The sequence below is a fragment of the Eulemur rufifrons genome, chromosome 2 (genome assembly GCF_041146395.1).
Source record: "Eulemur rufifrons isolate Redbay chromosome 2, OSU_ERuf_1, whole genome shotgun sequence".
Taxonomy (NCBI): domain Eukaryota; kingdom Metazoa; phylum Chordata; class Mammalia; order Primates; family Lemuridae; genus Eulemur; species Eulemur rufifrons.
In genome coordinates, this window is record NC_090984.1 from 43,849,205 (window position 1) to 43,866,275 (window position 17,071).

Consider the following 17,071-nt stretch of genomic DNA (forward strand, 5'->3'; position numbering starts at 1 on the left):
ATGTTAGAATCAAGAAATTCCCTCAGACTTTTGAGAATTAAATAAACAATATATGTAAGTTATAGAGTATCTTAGAAGATTCTGTGGTTTGGATACAACTTGGATTTTGTCCTGATTGAAGCGTAGCTGCCCCTGAAGCAAACAGTAGAGATATGTATTGCTAATAATAGGAATGAAAAGTGTAACAAAACATAGACTAAGCAAAATCTCTCTTTCTTTTTAGAGCCTGTTTAATAAGTTAGTAGAACTCACGGAGGAAGCCAGAAAAGCGTATAAAGATATGGTTGCGGCAATGGAACAAGAGCAGGCTGAGGAAGCTTTAAAGAATGTGAAAAAGGTACCACACCACATGGGACATTCTCGGAATCCCTCTGCAGCAAGTGCCATTTCTTTCTGCAGTGTTATTTCTGAACCCATCTCTGAAGTCAATGAAAAGGAATATGGTAAGTTATGAAATACCACTTTAAATGACTTAAACTATGAAATAATTTAAATGATTAAAATTATTTTATAAATGATTTTTCATTCTACCCTTTGTTTTTATCTTTATTCTTGATTATTGAGACTTTGCTCAAAATTTGGGTATAAAACATAGCGTTAAACATGTCCATCAAAAATTAGGAGACTATTTGGGACCAAGATTTCTTATGAGAACCTGGAATTTAATCACAATTCCAAAATCTTAAAATAAAAAAAGTCTCAAGGGATTTAAAAAGCAAAACACACTATACTTGTGACCTATCACTAAGTAAATACTAGGAAGTTCTAATACTTTATGCTTAGTTATTAAAATTTTGTATTTACTGAGTAAAGACCTGCACACTATTCAATATAAGCTGGTAAAACCTACACATGTGCCATTTGCTTTGAGTTAAATCTGATTATAGTCAAAAAGAGATACAGACTTAAAAATAGTATTTTTGTTTAATGTTTAACATTTACTGCAGTCTACATTTTAGTAGTTTCCTTGCCTTGTTTCTGTAAGACTTTGAACTCTTATTTCTCCTCTATGTTGATCTAGTTTCTGATTTTCTTTCTTCCTTTCCTTTCCTTCCTTTTGTCTTTCTCTTTCTTTCTCTCTCTCTTTCTTTCTTTCTTTCTTTTCTTTCCTCTTTTTCTTTTTTTCTTTTCTTCTTTTTTCTTCCTTTCTTTCCTTTCTTCTTTCCTTCCCTTCCCTTCCCTCTCTTCTCCCCTCCCCTCCTCTCCCCTCCCCTCCCCTCTCCTCTCCATTTTCTTTCTTTCTTTTTTTTTTTTAATTGTTGTTTAAATAGTATAGTCACCTCCTTCCATTTGGCCCCTTGTTCTTTTCTCTTTTTAATTTGGGAGTTTGCAAAATAGCCACCTAAAATTTAACATGTAAAAAACCAAGTCCTTGTTTTCTTCCTACACTCCCTTTCCTGGCCTTCCTGCCTGTGATTGTAATTAGATGTTTGGAATGCTTTTGATAAAGCTCCACACCAGAGGCAATTAAACAATTGTCCTGGGCCTTTTGGAAATTGTTGGTCGTGGATAAATGGTACTAGTTTAGAGGTAGATATGTTTCTTTTGCTGGAATGATATTAGTTGAAAATAAAGAAGATCAAGATAAAGTGCTGGCCGGGCATGGTGGCTCACGCCTGTAATTCTAGCACTCTGGGAGGCTGAGGCAGGTGGATTGTTTGAGCTCAGGAGTTCAAGACCAGCCTGAGCAAGAGCAAGACCCCATCTCTACTAAAAATAGAAAGAAATTATATGGACAGCTAAAAATATATATAGAAAAAATTGGCCAGGCATGGTGGCCCATGCCTGTAGTGCCAGCTACTCGGGAGGCTGAGGAAGGAGGATTGCTTGAACCCAGGAGTTTGAGGTTGCTGTGAGCTAGGCTGACGCCACCGCACTCTAGCCTGGGCAACAGAGTGTGAGACGCTGTCTCAAAAAAAAACTTAAAAAAAAAAAAAGAGAGAGAAAGTGCTAACTTTGTAAATGAGATCAATCTTCTATATATAGTAAAGTACTAGGTCTCAAGGTAAATCCATAAAGCTGTGGGTTTGGGCAAATGACAGAGTGACAGATAATCTTCATCTGGGCACGTATAAAGAAAAGTAGTATGAAAAGAAGCTCTCATACTTTTAAGAGATGTTTTCAAAAGGTACCAGATTTCAAGTGTTCAAAGATTGAAGCTTTGGTTTTTCCATACTCTGCCTAGGGGTTTAAGGTGTAATTTATTAATCTCTGGGCCTCAGATTTCTCTTTAGAAAAAAACTGGAAAGAAATGTAAATGTGCATATATAATTTTAAAAAAATTTATGCAAAATTTTAGCAGGTTTTTTTTGCATAATTATATGTATGAAAATTTTCACTTAATAGACTTTTTCCCCCCAGCACTTAACTATATGCCAATCATAGGGACACAGAGATGAGCTGGAATGGGAGTGAGGAGGGATGATGGAGTAAAACAGCAAACACAAAGCAAGTGCTTTTGCACTGTGTATGTAAAAATTACTGTGGGAGTTTAGGTTAAGGAGGATTGCTTGAGGCCAGTAGTTTGAAACCCAGTCTCTACAAAAAATTTTTAAAATTAGCCACACATGGTGACATGCACCTGTAGTCCTAGATACTTGGGAGGCCAAAGCAGGAGGATAACTTGAGCTCAGGAGTTCAAGGCTACGGTGAGCTATGATTGTGCCACTGTATTCTAGCCTGGGTGACAGAGTGAGGCCCTGTCTCTGAAAAGAAAAAAAAGAGTGGTTATTAAGATGAGATGAGCAGGAATCTGAAGGGCAAAGGAGGAAAACATTTCTTACACAGGGAGCATAACTTATGCTGTGACTTCAGGGAGCACTAAGAATTCAGAGTGACATTGAGCATGGAATACATGGCTGGTGGTTGGAATGAAATAGGACCAAAAAGACAGATAAGGGCCAAATCACGAACATCTTGGCTGTGCCAAGCTAAGGAGTTTGGATTTTGTCTTAGGGTAATGGAAAGCCAGTTAGACAAAGATGTGATTAATTCACAAAACGAGTCAGGAACATACTACAAATGTACAGTAAGAAAAAGAAGGCCTGAGCTAAGGCCGTAGCAACCAGATTTAGTAATTTTTGAGCTAGAGGTGATATGGTGTAGTGATGACTTCAGTATAATAAAGGGGTATAGTAAGGGAGAAAGAAAAGATCAAGGATTACTATAAGATTTTTTCTGCTTTGAGACTATGCTAATTTAGAATGAGAACATAGGAGGAGGAGATTTTTTTCCATGAGATATGAATGAGAGTGGGAAAGACTTGTTCCACACTGAAGTATAACTATAAGAAAGAAAAATTTTTGTCCAAACCATGTGTCCTGACTTGAAGTGCCCAAAATATGGTCTGTAGCATTATATAGTCCATGCGTTACAATCAAGTTGAATATATTAATATGAATAGGTTTGCTACAACTTGATAAGAATATTATACCTATAAAATGCAAATAGTAGCTGTAATGTAAATAAAATGGGATTTTTATTTTTAAAAAATAAAAAAATAGAGGGGTAGGAGAGCTATACTTTACTGATTCCTTTTTTCTCTCAACTGATTTTCTATCATTAAAAATAATTTAAATTATTATCACTGTATTATATGATACATTTTTTTGCCCTTTTTTTTTTTGGCCGTTCCACGCTTTTGCCTTTTCTTAAGAGTATATTTTGCTTTCAATAAATCTTTCTATTTCTGCCTTAAAAAAATAATAAAATACACAGAAATACATGTCCCATTGCAGGTCAAAAGATAACTCAGATAACTTGCTGAGTGAGCATAGTACAAACCCATGAACTATTTTTGTGGGACATCATGGTTCTGCCATCTGTGAGTTGTGGGTACCTGAGCCCAGCACACCTCTAGGGCATAAAGAAATTAGACAATTCATTGATTTTCGTGCATATATAGATTTTCTATATGAACGTCATTGAGTTCCTGTTGGTATAAGATCTTTTTCTTTCTGAAGCATTAATATGCTTATTTTTGCCTCCTTGTTTCTTTATCTTGAATGTACATTTTTTTTTTTTTTTTTTTTTTTTGAGACAGAGTCTCTGTTGCCCAGGCTAGAGTGCCATGGCGTTAGCCTAGCTCACAGCAACCTCTGACTCCTGGGCTCAAGCGATCCTCCTGCCTCAGCCTCCCAAGTAGCTAGGACTACAGGCATGCGCCACCATGTCCAGCTAATTTTTTATATATATTTTTAGTTGTCCAGCTAATTTCTTTCTATTTTTTTAATAGAGACAGGGTCTCACTCTTGCTCAGGCTGGTCTCAAACTCCTGAGCTCAAACAATCCACCCGCCTCAGGCTCCCAGAGTGCTAGGATTACAAGCGTGAGCCACCGCGCCTGGCCCTTGAATGTACATTTTTGAGAATTGTTTTTCCTATATAGCCTTTAAAGTAGTACTAAATAAACTAAATTTTTAGTTTTTCCAATCAGTGGCTGAGCCAACAAATTTCTGTATTTTGTTCTTCCCTCTTATTTAGGGGCCTTTTAAGATTTGCTTGATTCTGAAACAGTGTTCTTGTTTTTAAAAAATCTGTTTCCTATTTGTAGAAACAAATTGGAGAAACATGGTGGAAACTTCAGATGGACTGGAAACATCAGAAAATGAGAGAGAGGTTTCCTGTAAGCACAGCACTTCTGAAAAACCCAGTAAACTTCCACTTGACACGGCCCCTGTTGGTAAGCAGCCATCCTCAGTGGCTACAGGCAGTACTACCTCAGCTACGAATGCTGGGAAATCCACAGCAAGCGACAAAGAGGAAGTGAAGCCAGACGACCTGGAATGGGCCTCACAGCAGAGCACGGAGACTGGCTCTTTGGATGGCAGTTGCCGAGATATTTTGAATTCCTCCATCACCAGCACCACCAGCACTCTTGTCCCTGGCATGCTTGAAGAAGAGGATGATGAAGAGGAGGAGGAGGAGGAAGATTATACTCATGAACCCATATCTGTAGAAGTGCAACTCAATAGTAGAATTGAGTCTTGGGTCTCAGAGACCCAGAGAACTATGGAAACCCTTCAGCTTGGAAAAACCCTCAATGGTTCTGAGGAAGACAATGTAGAGCAGAGTGGAGAAGAGGAGGCAGAGGCGCCTGAGGTGCTGGAGCCAGGGATGAACAGTGAGGCCTGGACTGCTGACGCGCAAGCCAGTCCCGAGCAGCAGAAGCCCAGCAGCTGCAGCTCGATGAACAAGGAGCACTCTGATTCTAATTATACACCCCAGAATATATAACTCAGGAAACGTCCACTATCTCTCTCCAACTGTGTAAGGGTTGCAGCCATTACCTTTTATGCTTCATCTCAACATTTTGCACTGTCCAATATTTAATATATGTATTTAATTCCTGACAGAAATATTTTTGTAGCTTTTACTTGTTATGATCTATAGCTTAACTTTTAATTAGCTTCTAAGTGTCTTTCTAAGAACTGTTGAAAATCTAGATCTGTTTCAACTTATTTTGTAATGGAAAATAATGATTAAAAAAAGAAGACGACCAAGTTTTAAAGAAAATAAATTGTAAATGCCTACTTAAAATCATTTTGAAAGCTAAAGATCAAGGTTCTAAGGATAGAAGCACTTACCAATGTTTGCTTCAAGACTATACCTCCTGCACTCTAGTTTGACCAAAAACTTGTTTGGTCTTTAGAAAAGAACTGGGGGTAGAGTCAGACAACTAAAGAAAAGGCTGAGGGTAACTAAGACCACAGAGTGTTTTATGTTAAAAAATTGATACAACTTTGATTTGGTCCACAAATACTTATTCCAGAAGTCACTGATCGTTGTAATCCATAAATGTTGTGATGGGCTAAAACAGAGCCTCAAAAACTTAGGCTAGCCACCATGACAGATTAGAGGTGGCTGGCCTCATTTGTGGAAATGGTAGATGTTGTCTATAATAGTGAACAGTCACCCATGATAGGACCTTCCAGGTTCTGTCTCATATTTGCTTCTTACTTACCTCAGGAATGCTCTTGTACATAGACTTATTTACATAAAGTTAGGCACATTTCGACAGGTGAATAACCAACCAATTGTATGACTGCCGCACTTACATGTAAACTATCCAGAAACAAAGTCTTATACTGGTGTGTTCTCTTGCATGCTTCTGGTTCAGGACCCTCTTGATTTGAGATAAGGATTTGATTGGCTTTCCAAACTTGTCCTGAGTGCAAAACTGTTTCACTTTTTAAAATATATATATTTTGCTCCTAGCCTTGAGCACCTTCCATGTAGCAACGGTCATAATTACTGTCAGGAGGTCAGGGAAAGGAACTTTGCACAACTTGAAATGTGTATCTTGATAATCAAGGCTTAGAAGAGGAAGTTTTAGAAGAAAAGAGAAAGTTGTTCTAATCGTGCTGATACTATTAGATGATGTAGAGTATACAGATTATACAGGTATTAATTCTCTATTCACTATTATTTATCCCTGCCCTTCTCTAGGATTGTGTATACCTGCTTGGGAGATATTAAACTTACCGAGCTAAATGTTTTATTTGCTAGTCAGTCGTTACCTGGACTTTAGTAACCTTTACAAGTAAGTTTATATAATGATGGGAGAATGACAGATTATCTAATTTTCTGTCTTCTCTCCAGCTGCCCCCCAACTGGCCAACACACTCACACACACGCGTGTATGCCAGCTTTCCACTTACAGGCTCCCATAAGCAGGCACAGAAACGAGAAGGGAGGGGTATTTTGCCTGCCCTGGTAAATGGGGCAGGGCTTTGCCTCACCGAGGCAGGAGAGAAGAATTGGGCAGATTCTTTACTGAACTCAATTGGGACTACTGTGCTAGTTTTGATGTTTTGTAATGCTGGCATTTAATTACTGGAGAGATTAGACTCTTGGTTGATGATTTTGTATTTGTGAATTATGAAAATTTAGGAGCATTGCTGTGTAGAAAATGTCAGTTTATCAAGTTTATTACTGTGCTAAAAGGGGACATTATTATACTGTCCTGTCTAAACTGTTCTCCAGTATAGACTTCCTAGGCACTAATTATCCATTTCTTAAAGGAACACAGCATGTAAGGAATGAAGCCTCTAAAATAGTAATCATGGATTTATATGTGGCAGATCTTACTGTCTCTACAGATTTGGAAGTGTTAGTTGGCTTAAAGAAATGATAGAGGTTTTGAACTACTGACAATCTTAAAATGAATTTAAAACCTTTTCATACTTTTTATGGTGTAAATTTCCTTTGCTCGATGTCAGTGATTCAGATAACTCTTGACTTTGAGGTAATGGCTTTTCAAAGGTTTCTTATATTTTTTATCTCTTCCGAACATGAATCGTCATTTTAGATTTTTGACATTTGTATCAAAAGAGAAGTTGAGGAATCTTCAAAAAACCAGTAAATTAATTTTGCTATAGACTTCAGAAATGTCCATTTATATGTTCAATAATGCCCTCACATATGCAGTACCTCTTCTGCCAGCAAATCCAAGGGACCATGGCCTTTTTTTATACGAGACAGGTCACCTCTAGAGGACAACCCAAGATTTATTAAAGGAAATGCTACTATTTTGAGAATATGCTTAACTTAGTATTAATATCTTTATAATGTGTTTCCTTTAAATAAATTTTAGAATTTGTTTATATTGAATTACAGGCTTTGGAGGAATTGTGAAAATTAGCAAAGTGTTGTGGAGTTTTTTGATTTGCTTTTTTCTGGAAGTAGGTGTGGTTGGCTCTTTGGATACCTAGGAAGAGATCTGATGGTAAGAGTAATGGTTCATCACAAGAAATAAAAACCATAGTGATTTTTTTTTCTTAGTGTGTAGAGGTTGTTTTACTGGCAATAATTAATAGATTTGTATTTCAGTATATAAGTATGTGAATTACAATATGAATTACACTCCCCAAATTAGATTTCTGCTTCAGTAGATTTGTTTGCTGTGAAGATTACTTCTCAAAAGACAAATGTTCATATTAGCTTAATTTTTGGTTTAAATGTTTGTAAATGATGTAATATATTTCTTTTGACTAAACATGGAAAAATAATGTGTGTTATACATTGAAAAGTTTTTACAGGCTTTGACTGGAGGTCATTTTTGCAGAGATGGTATTTTATATGCTTCTGGTATTTGGAAAAGAATTAGTCAAAAGGAATTCACATAGTTTAAATATTGAGAAATTAATATCCAAATAATGTACTTGATGATTTCGTAATAAGCTGGGGGAGGAGGGGGGTGGGAATTGCAATGTGCAAATGAGTAGTGAAGTCTACATTCATTTTCAACTCTTTAACATAAAACTGTTGAATCTTAACACATTGTTACTTTAATGTATGTATAAAGAAGTATTACTGTTTGTAAAGCTGCTGTTTGCTTTAAAAAAACACCCTTGTCATGTAAGTACTTTCTGTACATTGTGCCAACAGGTTAGAACATTAATCCATTTAAAAAATTATCTTTTTTTGATTTAAAAAATTTTCTGTGAAATAATTTATTTACAGACATAATCCTCCTCCCTTGTCCCTTCCAACCTTTACACACATCACAGAATCAACCAAACTGTTGGCCTAATCTGAAATCTGAATCCTAATTAATGATAAAAATTTAAACTGTTGGCACATCACACCTTAAAAGTATTTGTATTATTTTATAATTTAATTTCTAAATATACCACATGGATTTATAATTTAATGTCTTGATTGTAATGCTCTAATAAAAAACTAGCAAAATTAGTGTGAGTTATAACATGAAGGGATTTTCATCTTGTCCTTTTGCTGTATGAAGGATAATTGTTATATCACATTTTGGGGGGTAATAACAGCTTTTTTGCACTATGTAAATACTAGTGGGGATTCTTCTGTACTAATAAAATGATTATTGAAATGAAGTCTGTCATTTCAGAATAGATAAAGAGTTCATGACTTGCCCAATCTGTAGGATAGAGAAAAAAGAAAAATCCAGCTCATAGTATTGTACCGTGCTCACGTAGGTTTACTAGAAAGGTTGTAAAATCTACAGGAGGGAGTTATGAATAAAAATCCCCATCTGCGATGGTGGTTGTGATCTGTGGCATAGGCCTAGGCATCTAGCTAGAGACCATCCCAGTGTTAGGAGAAGGCTCCTATAGGTTCCTTCTTTTTATACTAGTTCCTCTGAACCAGGAACTGTTCTAAGCCATTTCCCAATAGTAACGCATTTAATCCTCACAACAGCCCTATGAGGAAGATTCTGTTAGTATATCTCACTTTTCAGATGATGAAACAGATGTTAGGTAACTTGCCCAAGATCCCACAAATGGTAAGTGGCAGAACAGGGATTCAAACTCATTGCCATTTCAAAGTCCATGCTTCTGATCACGTTACTTTGTTGTCTTGGCAGAAAGTGCTCAGGGTGTGCAAACCAAACATGCTTCCTTCACCTTCAAGTGTCTTCTGGAATGTGCAGCATGAGAATTAAACTGATGGTCTTAGGGAATGAATTTAGTGGTCCTCACCTTATCACCCTTTTCCTAGAGTAGTCTAAGACTTTTTCACTGTGTCACAATGAAATGTAGGGAATATGAATAGACTCATCTGTTACAAAGTAGGACACTGATTTTCATAATAAAGAGGTTTTTTGGTGATCACAAAGAGAAAGGAGGGCTACCTCAACATTATCAAGTATTTCCTTTTTCCTAACCAGTGCCCTGTAGTTCTTTTCCCAGTACTGATCAGTTTTTCTCCTAACTGACCAGAAGAGGGTGTGCATGGCACCTGAAAACAGTCAAAAGTACCGTGTTATATTAATAATTTTTTGAAGCAGGAAGAGGAGGAAGGGAAGCATCCTGAGCTATGGGCCTTGCCATTAAAGTTCTGAGTCCAAGCCCAGAACTCGGAAACCATGCCCACATTTCATTTTAGAAAAAGAACATCATCAAAAGATTTAGACCACATTTTGAATAGTTAAGTCGTGTGAAATTTCTGAATTAGCAGTTTAATCAATACTTTTTTTTTTTTTTTTTTGAGACAAGAGTCTCGCTCTGTTGCCTGGGCTAGAGTGCCATGGCGTCAGCCTAGCTCACAGCAACCTCAAACTCCTGGGCTTAAGCGATCCTCCTGCCTCAGTCTCCCGAGTAGCTGGGACTACAGGCATGCGCCACCATGCCCGGCTAATTTTTTCTATATATTTTTAGTTGGCCAGATAATTTCTTTCTATTTTTAGTAGAGACGGGGTCTCGTGTTTGCCTGCTCTGCTGAGCGGCGTCCCTGAGGCAGACCCACGAAAGCCCCTGCATGTTACTCCTGCTGCTTCTCAGGGAATGGCTGCCCCAGAGCCAAGCCCTCTGGAAAATCACTGGAGGAGGGCTCACCCACGCCTGGGCAGCCCCTGTATTTCTGGAGAGGAGAATGTCGCACAAAGCCTCTGCCTACAAAGGACTAGCTCCCTTCTTAAGGTCATCCACATCCTGGCTTGCCCGGGAGTGAGGGGTTCCTGGGGTGCTGGGACTTATCCTGGTTAATCTGGAACGAGTAGGTCACCCTGCTGTTCACAGACGTAGGGAGACTCACTAAGCCACAAGATGAAGACCCTCTGTTGCATTTTGATTGAATCAGCGTTGGCTGATGTTGCTCATGGCCGAGCTAGGTGCCCTGGCAGCCTCAACAGACGGCAGGCCCGTCCCAGCTCACGCGTGGTTGTGCGCTGAGAGTTCGAAAGCCGTTTGCTTGGAACGCAGAACTTCTTCCCAGAGAAACCACACTAAAGTGCTCATTAGACTCACAAGCTGAACCCCAGATGCCCTTAAATATAACTCTTAAATACATTGGAGTTGAAATGACAGGAAAAAACCCACGGCTATAGGAAACGGTGCTCTTGAGAATATGTTTCAGCTTCATAGGTTAAAACTGCTGTTGTGAGGTCCCCTTGTTTCCAGGAAAAGGCATATAACTCGGGATGATAGGCACGCCTTCACAGTCCCCTGGCCCCTCCTACTAACACACGAACATGAGCACACACACACACACACACACACACACGCACACGGTCTCTTACCCAGACTCCCATCCCACAGGCAGTGTGAGAATCCAGCCTTCCTAAGTCTGAGGCGGGTCAGCAGCACATTCCCATGCCGGGATGCTGACAGCTCAGGATAGACACTCTCCTGCTTGTGGGTGACAAAGCACAGCACACTCCCCTGAGTCCGTCAGACAGCCACACAGGGCAGGCAGCACAGGCATCAGGGCCAAGATGAGCCCTGCCCAAGCCTGAGTCCCAGGGTGTAGGATCACTGGTGTCTGGAGAACCATAGATGGCTCTGTTTAAGCCCCTCGTTTACAGATGAGGAAACTGAGGCCCAAGGAAGTGAATGGAACGTCCCAAGGCCACTTAGCATTTTGGAGACATACTGGGGCTGGGAGCCCAGATCCAGCCATCCCAAGCTGTGCTCTTATCACTCCACTCTGTACCTTAAAAACTGAAATTCCCTAGGGCTCTCCCCCTGTGCCAATTCTACTTCTGCAAAATAGATTCTCTAAGGAAAGCTTTGTTTTCTGGCTAAAATAGCTGTGCTTGCTGAGTTGGGGGTCATAGAACTCCTGAGGCAAAGATTACCAAACTTTGCTACCCCATGACACTGCAGTTTCCCTGTGCCTGGAATCTTCCTCCTGCTAAGCAGAAACCAGCAAGCAGCGGGGGCTTCACCAGCCGCCAGCAAATTTCTCCCATCCTCACCATGTTTACCTCCGCTAGTTGGAGAGAGGCTGTCTGGCTTCTGGCCATCTTCTGACCAGAATGTTCTCAAATCCCAGGAGGAGAGAGACCAGTCTACGTAGGCATGTGATGGTGGTAGAAGGGGAAATACAAACACTTGAGAGACGTAATGCTGGTGCTCCACGCCACTCTGTTCACTGACGACTGGTAAGTTTTCAAATTGCTTTTTGAACCTGGAAATGCCATTAGCTTCCTCAAGGCCATGCTGCTTTTTACAAGGTCTCCAGGCTGCCAGAGTGGGTGGATCAAGGAGTTGACTTCCATGATATTAATACAACTCTGACACAGTAATGTACTCCTGTAATCCATGTGCAGGGCTGTTCACACCTTGTAAAATGCTTTTGCAATAGATGATCTCACGTGAGCCCATTAGGGAGATAAGGGAAACTGTTTACCCATTTTATGGCTGAAAAAACTGAAAATAAATTTGACTATTCTTTATATTTACCCAGTGGAAGAGATGAGATTAGAACCTGAGTCTCTTGGATGCAGTACATTTTCCACCAAAAATATAGCTGTCTTTTGCAAAAGTTTTGATTGTTCTTGAATAGACAATACCTCCACATGGTTCAAAATTCAAAAGATACAAAAAGGTGTACAATGAAAAGTAAGTCTCTTCTCTGCTTCTGAGCTACCCTCGCCAAAGGCAACTCCCTAGAGATGCAGCCTTCCAGAGTGCACCTACGTGCCTGCCACTAATATATATGTGTACAGAAATATATATATGTATGCATGTGTATAAATTCAAATCAGAGGTAGCTTTGATTCACTTAAATATATGTATTTTTCACTTCTGCAAAAGGAGAACTACCTTCTAAAAGGATCCATAATGCTTATTTGGTTAGGAGAGGGGTCCTATATTATACAGCTGAGTGCATATGCACTCTGGAGTCAGGCAGATCTAGGACAGAATCATTGATCACACACATGTGACATAAACCTCTCTGCGCTTTAGTTTTCTCATCTGACAAATGAATGTAATAATTCCTAACACATAAGTGAGACAGTGTCTGTGACATGTTTAGCACATGACATGGTAAATGGGTTCAATACATTGTGACTACTGTGTGCCAGACCCTGTACTGGGTACCAGAGAAAAAAAGAAATAAAACAAGGTTTTGGTCCTTAAAAAGCTTACAATTTAAAATCAGAGGAGATCTAAGCAAACAAATTATATTTAATTTATTTTTATATTTATGTTATCTTAAATACTTTTATATTTTTTATGCATTACCGCAGAATGGGTAACAGCATAGACTCTGGATTCAGACATTCTTGGATTCAAATCTCATCTTGGATGAGTTATTCAACTTGTCCCGAGTTTCAGCTTCCTTATCTGTAAAATAGGAATAAGAATACAGTGTTGTGAGGAGCTGGTGAAATAGTATGTACAGCACTTAAAACAATGTCTGGCACGTGATAGACATTCCATAAAGGATGATTTCAATCAGCTGAAACCATTGTAGTCTGGAATTTGTTAATATAAGTGCATGCTTCAGTAGGACTAGGTACCAAGGTAGCACAGGCCAAGAGCGAGCATTACGATGACATGAAAACAGTGAGCAGAGGCCCCTACGCTGGGGATTCCCGCATGCCAGGCTCTGTAGCAGGCGTTGCACATGCACTATCTCACGTAATGCTCACACCTCCCTGAAAGGACGCCATTGCCCTCTCTTCACAGAAGAAGAAATCAAGCCTCAGAGAACTTCTCCCAAGGCAAAGGCAGAAATGGAAATTTCCTTCTCATTCTCCTCTTCTCCTCTGGCTCCCCAGAGGAGAGAGTCAATAAAGCCAAGATGCTAGAGGCCTGGGGCCCTTCCTAGGTGACATTCACTCATGCATTACCTCAGCTCTTCATGTGTCTCCCTTGCCCTGCTGTGTCTAAGCCACTATGCTGGGTCCTGGTAGAGCAGAAGCCAGATGGCAACTCCAGCTCTTGAGAAGCTTCTAGACCTGTGGGGTGGACAGATCTCAAAGCGTCAATGTGCCTCTGATCATTCACTCGCAGCCACGGTAGTGAGAAGAAGGTGATGTGCCTGACCCGGGACCAGGCCTGGTTCAAGAGGATCTGAGGCTCCCTCTCCACCTGCTGTTGTCTCCCCAACATCTAAATTTGGAAGGAAGAGTGGGAGAGACAGGCGAGGAGGAGAAAGTAGTTGGGCATGTTATTGAATGGAGAGGGGAAAAAGGTCCCTTTTCAGCCCAGAGATTTCAGGGTGGTCTTTTCACGGGGCCTCCCATTGCCTGGGCTGTGAGCAGTGCTGCCCTTGCCCAGGCAACACCCTCACGCCCACACTGCCACAGACAATGTCGAACTTGCCACAGACAATGTCGAACTGACAAGATGCCAACCGCATAAGATCACTGTCATTGTCAGCGTTGGTGAGGACATCACTTACGCAAAGCATACATGGTAACTTCTAGTTCACCCAGCACTTTTGCATCCACCATTTCATTTTACTGACTGTAGTACTTTACAACATTTATACGACATTTATGTACAGCTGGGGTGTGTGGTTGAGGGCAGGTTGGCACTTGCTCCTCACCACTGCTGCTTCTCGCTCTACCTCCGTTTTCTACTTTCTGAGGTAGACTAAGTAGGCATTATTAGCCCCATTTTAGAGACTAGTAAACTGGGGCTGTGAGCATTTAACTGCATCATATGCTTGTGAGCCAGGGATTGGTCTGTAGGGTCTTCACACAATATGCAGTGATGCCACATGTTGATCCCTCGTGAGACCCTGCCCAGGTTCTACCCTGTATGTACCAAAGAGCCTCTTGGCTTTACATTCTTTGCTAGGGAGAACTGACGCAGCCCACTAGTCCTGAGGGAATAAAGTCCTCATTGGCAGGTCTGGACCTTTCTCCTCCCCTGTGTTCTAGTGACTTTACTTTCTCCCCTCTTTGGCTCCTGTTATGGACTGAATTGTGCACCCCCCACCATCCATTTGTTGAAGCCCTAAGCTCCATTGTGACTATATTTGGAGATAGATCCTTTAAGGAAGTCATTCAAATTAAATAAGGGCATAAAGATCAGATAAGACTGGTGTCCTTGTTAGAAGAGTGGGAGATACCAGAATTCCCTCTCTTCAAGCATGCATCAAGGGAAGGTCACGTGAGGACACAGCAAGAAGGTGGCCGTCTGCAAGCCAGGAAGAGAGGCCTCACCAGGAACCAACCTTGGCACCTTCATCTGGACGTCCAGCCTCCAGAACAGTGAGAAAAGCGATTTCTGTTGTTAAAGCCACTTAGTCTGTGGTATTTTGTTATGGCAATCCGAATAGATTAGTATGGCTCCCGTGTCCTAAATCTCTACCCTCCACCCTCACCTAAAGGCACTGAGCCTTGGTGACTTGCTCAAGTCTTTCTCTCCAGCGCTCTCCTCAATCAACTGCGTAATCTCTGTCTCTTCTTTCTCACCATCTCAGCTCAAATCCTTCACCCATGACTGAGCTGCCCTGTGCTATTCCATTTCTTATCAGCTTTTCGCTAGCCCACTCGATATTATCATTACCAGGCAATAGGTCTCTTATCTTCTCTGGGTCTCCTTACAGTTGTCCATGAATTACTCAGTGTTGGTGAAGCCAAGCGTGTGGGTATAGCAACATCTGGTTTGGAGTCTTGGCTCTGTCTTCTAGCGGTGGGCCTTTATCAAGTCACAGGATTGTTGGCGAGTGAATGAATTAGTGCATGTGGAAATTGTAAAGAGTTAATCAAACAAACAGTGCTATCGGTGCTGGTGGTGTCGGTGAAGGTGTTGTTTAAGTGAGCTGCTGGGCAGAGTGCCCTCCCTGCGTCGCACACTGACTTCAGGCCATCACTAAGGGGCACTATGAAGAGCAACCCTGTGAAACTCGTTCTGTTATTAAAGAAAGAACGTTGCCAATGTCTACAAAAGTGCTGTGTTTATTTTCACAAAAACTTTCAAAAGACATTTCTAAAGAAATAGCTTGTGATCCTTAGATTTGATTTCATTAGTGAACAGCACAGATTATGAAAGTGATCATGTTCCTCTCTTTGTCTGCCTGGGAGCTCAGAGTTAAACTGACAGCCTACTCCTAGCAAGTTTACTCGTCCCTCTGTGAAACATTTTATATACTATCATCACTGCTTTCACCTTAATTTCTTGTTTTTTTCCTTCACTTGGTTCTTAAATTCACTTTTTTCATAAGTTAATGGATAAATATATTCTTTTTGTAGATGATGAACTCAGAACTATACAGAGCAAAATTTGAAAGTATTCATTTATTGCTCATGTTTTAGTACTCTATATTTGTGTAAGTCAACTCAAATCCATTTCGAACAATGTTAGAAATAATCAAGTTTTTAAAAACAAATAAATAGTTATCTTTACTTGAAAGCTTACTGCTGTGCTCAGAACGTTCACATATGCTTTCTCTTCAAATTCTCACAGCAACGCTGTAAGGTAGATTTCATACGCCCATTTTACAAACTGAGGCTATTGAATGAGGTTAAGTTAGTTGTCCAAAGTCACTGACAGTAAGTGGCAAAGCTAGAATGAAACTCAGGTCTTGAGTTCAAAGTTTATGTATTAGTTGTTTTTGTTTGTTTGTTTAACTATCTTGATTCTCTATAACAAAACGTCAGGTTACAAAATTGACGTACAAGTGGGGTGTGTGGATGTGTGTGTGTTGGGGGCTTGTGAACTGCTCTTCAGCTGCTCTTAGTCTGCTGCAAGCCACTGAAAGGACCTGTTATAGGTAATATAGCCAAGAGCAGTTTTTCCTCCTTACGTGCCAACAGAGATCTGGCCCAGGTCAGCTATTTTGTGTCAACCGCAGCAGAAGACTCAGCGAAGGCCAAGTGCAAGGATGGTAGCCTTTAAGCTCCCACCACTGACCATCGGTCAGCGGGCTGCAGCTATCAGGCCAGAGTACAGCATGGCCTCTCTCCTTGGGTCAGGGACAGTAGCAGAGTCTGGGCAGCTGACAGCTGGTGGGAAGAAATTTGCCCACCTCCCACCCCCGCTACTCCCCAACAAGGGCAAATTCGCATTGCCATGTAACACGTGTGCCCGGGCTCCTTCCGTACCCCTGGTGCCAGTAATTTGTACTGACATCCCCTCCTCGTGGGCGCCGCCAGGGGACTCGGCTATTGATATAAACACTGACCGCTGTCCCAGCGAGCAGGCCAGCACATTTCTATTTTCATCTGAATTCCCAGCATCTTGGGGAAAGAACTTGGCCGTTCCCATCGACCAGACAGAGCCCTGACGACGGAGGAGAGCCTGCAGGCTCCTTCTGTAACCTTCCTTTGACTTGGACCGGGAAGACAAAGGTGAACTTGAGTGCCGCGGAGACACAGCTTCCCTTTATGCTCCCACCAGCCCCGGGCCGCGTTC

The 17,071-nt window shown here is 40.8% G+C and overlaps 1 protein-coding gene across 2 annotated transcripts in view; it reads left to right on the forward strand.

The window, feature by feature from the left end:
• Positions 1 to 8,848, forward strand: part of SECISBP2L (SECIS binding protein 2 like) — a 50,944-nt gene extending 42,096 nt beyond the window's left edge. For both annotated transcript variants that reach the window (XM_069483891.1, XM_069483902.1), the window contains 2 exons: positions 224 to 443; positions 4,552 to 8,848. In XM_069483891.1, coding sequence (XP_069339992.1) covers positions 224 to 443; positions 4,552 to 5,234 — 903 coding nt within the window. In that variant the 3' untranslated portion in view covers positions 5,235 to 8,848. The remainder of the gene's footprint in view (positions 1 to 223; positions 444 to 4,551) is intronic.
• The last annotated feature ends 8,223 nt before the right edge of the window (positions 8,849 to 17,071 follow it).